Consider the following 9971-nt stretch of genomic DNA (forward strand, 5'->3'; position numbering starts at 1 on the left):
GGACAAAAGCTGAAGAAAAAGAAGAAGAAGAAGACGTGCTAATATGAATAGTACTGCAAAGAGCTTTACCTTCAGGACCAAAACCAGAGGTGTTCATGCTAATATATATAAAGCGGCGGATAACAGCTATTAACTAATTTGGCCACGCTGTTCCCAAGGCTGGTGGGAGGCAACCAATGATGAGTTGCTTCTACCCTGGATGAAGCCGAAAATTGTATGTTTTTTGAAAGATAATTTCCAAATTTTGGACAAATATAAAATGTCCAAAATTCGCCTAATCTACTACGTATTAGCAGACCAAGGAATAAAGTCATTGACAGTATTTTAAACCTATATGTACCTTTTTAGGTCTAACTTGTGTCCGTGTAACGGACTCATATGAAACAGCTCGAAAATTCTCTATTACGTGGACAATTTCTTGTTTTTTGGTTGTCATGGTTTGGGGGTTAACTCCACTCTTTGTTCATCAACGTATTTTGCCAGTTGAATGCTGGTATCCTTTCGATGAAAAGGTAAATCAGATACATCTTTTGGCAACCATATATGGAAATTATTCGTTTGTTCATATTTCAGCGCAAATACGTCTACGAAACTTTATATTTCATTCAAATTTTGGCACAAGGTCAAATTGGACAAGTATTCGGCAACGGAAGTGGAGTTTATGTTGTATTGATAACGTTGATATGTGGCCAATATGATATCCTTTTTTGCAGTCTTAAAAATGTGCTTTATACCGCAGAAATCAACAGTGGAGTCAGCGCGGAGCTGTTAAGGTAGTCTTACATTTATAGCGAAAATTCGATTTAATATTAAATTTAAGTTTTTTTTAAGAAAAGTATGAGGAAAATTTAACAAAAAAATCTGAAATACATTTTCAAATTTTTAGGATTTAATTTCTTTTCAAGTATAAACAGGTACAAATATATTAAAATGAGTTAACTCCGTTCAAAAGAATATAGGAACCTGAAAATTAAAAGAAAAGGAAAAGGGATACTGAAGAATTTCCTGCATGAATGTTTTTCGAAATATATTGGGTTGGGGGAAAAGAAATGTCGTATTTGTGATCGAAATTAGAATACTTAGAATACTTAAGTCAAATAAGCGTCGTTTTGTTCGCAAACTTGTCATTTAGAAGGTAACTTAATTATCCCCCCTTATAAAAGCTCCCCCCCTTTATTTGCAAAAAACTCAGCCAGTTTTCGCAAGCGTTTTTTGAGGCCAACTTAGTAGCATGGTGGGTGCGACAGGACATCCTATCCGAGCTCCCGTAGCTTCTGGCGGGTCATCAAAGATTTGTGGGGCCAAGCGTTGTCCTGGTGGAACACAACACCATTCCTATTGACCAACCCTGGCCGCTTCTAGTCAATCGCCTGCTTTAAACGGTCGAGTTGCTCACAGTAGAGGACCGAATTGAGAGTCTGGCCATAGTTGAGCAGCTCATAGTGGATGATTCCCTTCCAATACCATCAAACACACAGCAATTCGGGCTTGGCAATGGTTTGGGCCGGCTTGCCACGCTTCGGCCACGATTTTTTTCGCTTGAGATTTTCGTACGTGATCCACTTTTCATCACCAGTCACCATCCGCTTCAAAAATAGGTCGAATTCGTTCCGTTTCAGCAGTGCACCGCAGGCGTGGATTCGGTCCAAGAAATTTTTTTGCGTCAACTCGCGTGGCACCCAAACATCCAGCACTACTTGGATGATTTCGACGATTTTATCGGTTTGTACGAAGATCAGCCTACCAGTACGGGGTCTATCTTCGACATCCACTACACCAGAACGAAATCGATCGAACCAACGCTGTACTGTGCGAATCGTTACAGTATCGGGCCCATAAACTTCACAATTTTTTTCGTCCACCGTAAAATATGATGAATTTCTTGCTTGATGGACTCCATCTTTGACGCGATATAACTTGAGACTGAATCGTACGATCAGAACATTGTCAAAGAGACACTTGTAGCACAGATGGTCGTCTTCAAATCGCCGCATAGCATGACCCGGTGCGATAAGCACAATACAAGATATGTTTAAGTGTCGCCATCTATTCACAAAATACGGCATTTCTTTTTCCCCAACCCAATATGTTTCAATTATTTTCGTTGTTAACTCCTAACCACATTTGATTTTTATTTTTCAGAGGCAAGCAGCTAGCTGTGGACAAGGAGAAGGAAGAGTTAAATCAATATTTTGTTAGTAAAGAAACATTTGAAAATCTAGACAACCTTGATCAACGCTTGGTGAAGAGAAACTTGAGAAATGCAACAAAAGATGCTTTGAATGAATGTATTCGCCACCACCAAGGAATTGTAAAAGTTTGTACCCTATTGGAGGAGTTTTACAACCCCTTTTGCCTCGTTAAATCGCTTCAAATGACCGTACAATTATGCTTCTTAGTGTTTGTATCTGTAAATGTAAGTAAACTGAATTGTATGGAAGCATATACGGTTTCTTCCTAGTTTGCACTCAGTATGGTAGGTATCAGTGTCCGCTCCAAGGAGCCCAATTAGCGCTTTGGTGCGCCGTTTTGATGCCACAAACTCCTAAGACCGTGACTATTGTTATGGGAACAGGGAAACAGAGTCCAGCCGGCTCGGATCTTCAGAGCCAGCCCGTAGCATTCACGAAGGAAAGCAGCTTTCCGACCCTGTAACTAGAAATCTCTCTGAGGTCCCCAAAGAATGGTTTACCCAGTGTCCGCAGCCTGACTCGAGCCAGAGCTGGGCAATCGCAGAGAAAGTGCATGAGGGTTTCCCTTCCTTCTCCGCAGTTTCGGCAATGCGAGTTGTAGGGTAAGCCGAGCCTAGCGGCATGGTCTCCTATTAACCAGTGCCCCGTGCAGACCGCCGTAATCTTGAATGCATTTGCACGCGTCTGGCACAGGAGCTCTCGTGATCGGGCTATGTTATAAGCGGGCCAAATTCTCCTTGACTTGGCACAGCTTGTAAGCCTTCGCCATCTCAGGCCCGCGGCTGCTAGGTGGTGCACTCAGTATATCTCTCTAGATTCTGCTTTTTAATATACCTCTTTACGTGCAATATGCCTTCCTTCAGATATGCCGAGAAGAAGGAAGATTCCATTATGACAATAAAACATACTATTTCTTCGTTAGAGGGGACAAGTTTTAGCTGGCCATTTTACTTCACATTTATCTGCTCTTGTTTAGGAGCTTTTCCTCAAACGCTGCATGTTTTTGTGCTAAGTACTTCGACTTTAGACGATAGTCTCATATCCACCGCAAACTCTGCAAACAACTCCAAAAACTTTCAAATTCGCCTCTTAACCGCTAAACCCCATACACGTCCCTCTTGTTTATTGCTAATTATTCTTTATAAAATAGCGCCGGTATTGCAAAGATTAGAGCAGAATCCATGCCCATAGGGCCGGGAATCCTGTTGGGTCCGTCAGTACCTTCGCAAGGAAGGGGTTTATATTCAAAGCCTTCTTACATACATTCTCGACCATAGCCCAACTCACTGCTTACCAGCAGTGCCCCAGTCTAACTTCTGCCTAATTTTGATCACCCAGCTTTCGAAGATTTTCATCATAATGTCAAAATAACGCGTCAATGATATTCTTGAGAAAAACAGGATTACAAAAATGTAATCACCTTAAACCAACTTTGCATAAAATGAGTTCTTAATATGTTCCACCCCGAAGATCAATGATAGCTCCATCAGGGAGGGATATACTTGAAGTACTCCCTTTCCTTCTTTCTTCATCTACCGACATTAGTCTAGTTCCTGTTGACCTTGAAAAAAATCCTAATTCTCCCGTCCAGCAGCATCCTAGACTTCCTCTTGGTTTCTGATCTTCCGAGCACCTCACAATCTGCTAACTTCGTCATAAAAGCAATCATTTAACTTAGCACCAGTTCCAAAAGCTGACGAAAGCTATCTTTTTTTTCTTTTTTACTCTTTGTGTAATGCTGAGGTACGTCAGTGTGACAATTGTTGCAGATGGATGTGCCAAATAGATAATATTACTCCTTTCTCTTTCTCGAGGCCCTCTGACCTCTACCAGATTTGATTGGACAAACTTCATAGGAGATAGCGATTTCAAAAGAATGCAACCTCGTCAATTAGTAATTTTGCTGCCGCAAGTAATTGATGGGAATTTAAATTCAAACTGTGTGAGGACTGGCAGGATCATTGTCTTGTACAGTAAGAGCTTTGACCCTATGGTGAGACGTTTCGAGCGGACCAGTTTTTGTAACCTGAAATAGGCTCTATTGACAGCCAACAACTGTGCGCGGATTTCATCATCGTAGCTGTTATCGGTTGTGATTTTCGACCCTAGATACCAGAAATGATCAACGTCTCAAAGTTGTTGTTCCTATCTTTATTGTTCCCGTTTGATCAGTGCGGTTTGATGTTGTTGGTTGGTTGGTTGATTTTTGGTGCTGACGTTGTCACCATATACTTTGTCTTGCCTTCATTGATATGCAGCCCAAGATCTCCCACCGCCTGCTCGATCTGAATGACGACAGTCTGTACATCTCGGGTCGTTCTTCCCATGATGTCGATATCGTCAGCATAGGCCAGTAGTTGGGTGAACTCAAAGAGGATTGCATTTACCTCAACATCACGTATCACTTTGTCAAGGTCCAGGTTAAAGAGGACGCATGGTAGGGCATCCCCTTGTTGTAGAACGTTTTTGATGTCGAATGGTCTTAAGAGTGATCCTGCTGCTTTTATCTGGTCCCGCATGTTGGTCAGGGCCAGTCTAGTCAGTGTTATCAGTTTCGTCGGTATACCGAATTCTCTCATGCCTGTTTCTTCTATACTTGGTGGTGGCAGTATTTGTCCGTCGTCTTGAGTTGGCGGGACCTCCAACTCGCCGATGTTCTGGTTGGTCAGTAGCTCATCAAAGTACTCAACCCATCGCTCCAATATTCCCATTCGGCCGGAAATCAGATTTCCCTCTTTGTCTCGGCAGGATCAGCATCGAGATGTATAAGGCTTCATCCTGCTGACTTGTTGGTAAAACTTCCGCGCCTGGAGCGGTTGCTTCCTGTACTTTTCTAGTTCACAGACTTGGTGGTTCTCCCAGGCTTCCTTTTCCATCTATAAAGTCGCTTCTCCGCTCGACGGAGTTCGTGATAAGGCTCTGCGCGTGCCCGCGTTCTTTGCGAATGCAACATTCATCTTGACCGACTCTGCAGTCTCCTCTGTAGGGGCGTGAACGCTTATGAGGCTTACATTTCTAAACTTGCCTCGCAAACGCAGAGTGCATAGCCTTTCGTTTATATTTTCAAAGCCAATAACAGCAGGTTTCATTTTTACGCTGACTAAGAAACCTACTCCAAGCACATGGTTTACTGGATGGCCGCTATAATATATGGTGTAGTGGCTCTTCTCCAGGAAAACGGTCACTGTCCAACGCATCTCTTGCATGCTGTTACATCAGCCTTATATTGGAACAGAATATCGGCTAGCTACTCAGCAGCATTCGGTCTTTACAGGGGCGCGCGTTCCATGAGAAAATTCGCAACTCGTTAATCCGTTGCCGTTGCCGGCTTCGTCGTTGTAAGATCCATCCTGTCCGAGGTTCTTTTCGGGGCTTCGTAACATCGGTTTTCCATGTAGGGTTGTCAGTCCTATCCAACCCCTAACCTGAACGATCAGTTGGTACAATTTGTCCCGTTTTTAGGCGCGGGAGACTCGCCTCCATCTTTCTCCGTCTGCAGCTTTTCGTTGAGAAAGAACTCCCAGCGGTCACCACGTGGAGGTGGACACAGAGTTTGGTAGTAGAGCTGTTGGTGTTGGTTCAGCAGGAATTTCCCAGCTTCTATGCTCCATCGTGGGTACCAATCCACGTATCGCCCTGGGACCTATACTACCCTTTTGCCACCATTGTTGGCACGGCTTTTCTCCTGCTTTGGTTTTCGCCAAGCACCTTGTTCAATTAGACCACCCCATCTGCTTCCTTTTATATTTGCACATCTTTTCTATTTCTTTTATTTATAATATATTTGCTAATTTTCTACTTTTAGACGACAGCATCTGTGCTAAAGAGCTTGAATTTGGCACAGTATTTATTCATGACACTTTGTGAATTATTCATCTTCACATATCTAGGCCAAGTTTTGAAAGTGCAAAGCCTGAAAACAGCAGATGCTTTATTCAGATGCGACTGGTATTTGCTGGATCTGGATATTCGTAAAAATCTTCTAATTTTTCTCCCAATCGCAATACGTCCCGTTCAAATGACTTCCGCTAAATTTTCTGGAATGGATACGCAACGACTAAGAGCAGTAACGTTCTACAATATTACAATGTGGAAAACATACTAATAGAAAATCTTTCAGATTCTCACCCAAGCCTTTTCGTTCTTCACACTTCTGCAAAGTTTGACATAATTGAAATCTGTAGGTATGATTGAAGGACGATCTAGATATACGTATGCATCACCAATTTATCTAAACTACGTTTACTGCTCACATAATATTAAGGCTTGCCCAAAACAAACAAAAGATTGCTTTTTAATTGAAAGATGAGCGACGACTATGACCTGCTCCTAATTTATTAAACTTTTCCAGTTAATTTATGATTGTTTTTTTCATTTTTCTTCCCAAATGTGTAATTGCAAATTTGAACACTACTGAATAAATGAGCTTTAAAAAATAAGAGAACTTTCACTGAAATTATACTCAAATAGTCCCCCATCTGACTACTTATCAGTCTTAAGAAAGCTTAACTTCCATAAACAAACGAACGGCAGTTTATATCTTCAAATTCAGTCATTATCTTTCTTATTCTTCAAAATTTGAAATTTATTTGAAACTTTCAAGAAATCAAAGCAGATGTAAACAAGTCGGAATCCGCAAGCTGGGCGCCTTACATGTGCTGTGTTTTTTTTTATGAGGATCCCCAGGTGCATGACTTTTCTATTTATCATGATCAATGGGACAATAACCGACATGCCTTCTAGGCCTGCGTTCATGAGGAACTCCTACGCCCCCATGTCTACCTGTGGCGGCACATTGGAGGCGCGAACCTAGGCACCAACATGAATTCGCGTCCACCACTGCATTCAATGGCCGCAGAAAGAGCTGACGGACTGACATGAGACTGGAGCGAATAAAACGTCAGGAATGACAGTTTTATGTCAACAACGGAGTCGAGTCACGTTAACACAGAGGACATATCTGAACTTAAGGAAGAAAGAAATGCTATACTAACGGATTGAATTGATAGAATATATTATTGTAACAGTATTATTAGCAATGGAAGTGTTTAAATTTCGTGTCGCTAAAGTAGTACCTCGTTTTGTTGAATACGCCTGGCCGAAACAAACATTTTTGTGTTCGCGTTAAGAGCGGCATCGATAACTGTTCCAGCGGACAAAGGATGTAGCTAACGGAACGTTTTCCGCTAGAGGAGCGTAGCAGCCAAAGTCAAATTTTCTGCTTTTCTGGTCTTCAAACTTTTGCGTGCCATAGTTGGTCGAAAATCAAAGTGAAAGTTTCGTAATACATGAATTCCGTTTGAATTGTCGATCGAGTTGCCAAGACGTTCAACTGGAATTATTGCGTGGCAGTGAAGTGCCTTAAGAATACATAAAATATGGACTCCCGTCAGACTGGTACTTATTAGCAAATACATCAAAGTTAGCGAATACCAAAAATGGTACGTCAAATACATTTCAAGTGCAAATACAACAAGCTATCATCGCCAAACCAAAAATCCAGCAATATCCTATCGAAGTCCTACGAACATCTGTGTTGTGGCAGCATCGACAACACAAGCCATAGATGAGCTAACTACAGTGTTTCCAGGACCCTCATCGGCCCCGACGTTTTGTTGGTACCATCGGAATACAGAAAATGTACCACCTGATGCATGTTTAGTGCTATAAAAACTAGGCTCGCTGAGTGCCTCGGCGACGGCTACCCGAAGCGCAGTACCATGCCGCCTTACAGTCTTCGACCCCCTAAGCAGACGTCATCTCCCATCAGGACCTATGGCTATAGGCAGGTGAACGTGAATCTCGGACTCCGCCGAACGTTTTCGTGGCGCTTCATTTTAGCGAACATCAGAATCTCCATATTTGGCGTAGTCTTCCTGTGTCCCTACATTTGGGCTGCTGGTTGACTTGCAGAACAGAACATTAATAAACGCCGCAAACTCGTTACAGACGTCAGGGAAGATTTCTACCTGCCGAGATGACACTCTCTCGATAATTTTCGAGGACCTTGCCGACCATCGCATTCGCGCATTCCTCCGAAAGTTTCGCAACATCACTACGGAAAGTAGTTTCTACAAGCTGGTGAAGCATGGGACTACTGCATAATATCCGTAGTCCAATGGTATGCTGGAATATTGGGACCGGACGTTGAAGGCCGCTTGAATGGCCCGCGACGATCCGTCGTGGTCGTGGTCCTTGCCTTACATCCTCTTCGGCTTCCGTACAACCCAGCGAGAGGAGTTCGCGGCCAGCCCAGCGGAGATGATTTACGGGGAGAATCTACGCCTCCCCGCCGATCCTGTTCTAGACATCAAAGCAGGCTTAAAAGACTCGGGAAGGCTGCGTCTGCTTAGATTTCGAAGATACGGAAGACTCCACCATCCAGACACGCGACATTGGAGGTCAACACCCCCAGGGTTCTCGAGACGTGTGACCAGGTCCTCATCAGGGTGGAAGCTCCTCGGAAGCCGCTGCAGTCACCATACTAGGGCCCCTTTAAAGTTCTGGAACGAGACGAACACTAATAGACAAAAAAAATAGGGAGAAGTCTTGGGGAACACCAGAGGAAAGAGAGAAGGAGAAAGGAAAAGGACTTCGAAGAAAACGAAATAGATATATGTAAATAAACAGTATTTCCCAACGAATTTGATAAATACTAGAAGTTTGAAACTGCAAATCGATGTTTCATGAAACCATGCTTGCTATAGGATGACTAGAGTGTCCGGGCAGCCAGTCATTTACGTATCTCTGGACGATTTTTGGGCAAGAGGCGGGAGGAGAGATGGCCCGACAGTTCGTAGCCGGAGAAGGATCACCGTTTTTGAGGATAGGTATGATAAGGGTTTCTTTTTGAAGATGAGGAAAGTAACTTTCTTCCACACTTTTGTTGGAGATAATACACAAGGGAGGGAAAACTATTATTTTGGAATAGGTTAAGAAGCCTATCGGGACCAGGACCGATATTGGTGTCAAGATTACCAATGAGAAACTCAATTCAGGAAGACATAAGAAGAGAGGTGACAAGAGATTCGGAGCAGTATTCACCTAGAGAAAGCGTAGGAGACTCAGTGGTCGAGGGAGTAAATACGGAAGAAAAGTAAGAAGGGAGAAGGATTACAGGATTGTTATGGGGTATTGGCAGTAGAGTCATCAAAATTGATTGAAGAAGGGAAATATTGGGTGGGTTGACGGCAATAACGAATATGGGATCGGAACGGTTTCAAATTACTGCGGGCAAGAGAAGCTCGACAGGTATCTCTTATGCGGTTTCTTATTCATAGACTTCATAGTGAAGCCCATAGCCTCGAAATGAGCCAGTATCTCAGCAATACTTGTTTCAAACGAATATTATTATGAATCTTCGTGGTTAACCAAGTTGGATAAAAACGCAGACAAGTACGGGAAGGACGGAAATAACAGGAGAAGAGATCAGACAGGATATTGTAAAACTTGCTAATTCCTCAAAGAGGTTGGAAAAGAAAAAATTAAAGTGCGGTCCGAGTAATTTTTGGTGGTGTTGGATTGAAGGGCAGAACAAGGGTTCATAGAAAAAAAGAATAGAAAGAAAGAGTGGAAGAGGTTATTGAAAGGAATTGGAAAGGATGACTAGACCAGTTGAGCATGGGGAGGTTAAAATTCCCTGCAGAGCAAAGAAGAGAGGAAGGAAAGCTTGGAAATAAGGACGTAAAATGAACAGAAAGACTTGGGTGGGGGGGGGGGGCGCATAAGCCACACAATCATAAGGGTTCAACGCAGGGTGACGATGCAGCCTGGTCCCTG

At 42.9% G+C, this 9971-nt stretch overlaps 1 protein-coding gene across 1 annotated transcript; it reads left to right on the forward strand.

Moving 5' to 3' along the window:
• The first annotated feature begins 434 nt into the window (after positions 1-434).
• On the forward strand, positions 435-6438 carry LOC119659105 (putative odorant receptor 85e). Its single transcript, XM_038067027.1, has 5 exons — positions 435-512; positions 574-773; positions 2143-2416; positions 5998-6258; positions 6313-6438. The coding sequence occupies exons 1-5, from the start codon at positions 435-437 to the stop codon at positions 6361-6363; spliced, it is 864 nt and encodes a 287-aa protein (XP_037922955.1). The 3' UTR covers positions 6364-6438.
• Positions 6439-9971: the final 3533 nt, after the last annotated feature.

Source organism: Hermetia illucens, chromosome 6 (assembly GCF_905115235.1).
Source record: "Hermetia illucens chromosome 6, iHerIll2.2.curated.20191125, whole genome shotgun sequence".
NCBI lineage: Eukaryota > Metazoa > Arthropoda > Insecta > Diptera > Stratiomyidae > Hermetia > Hermetia illucens.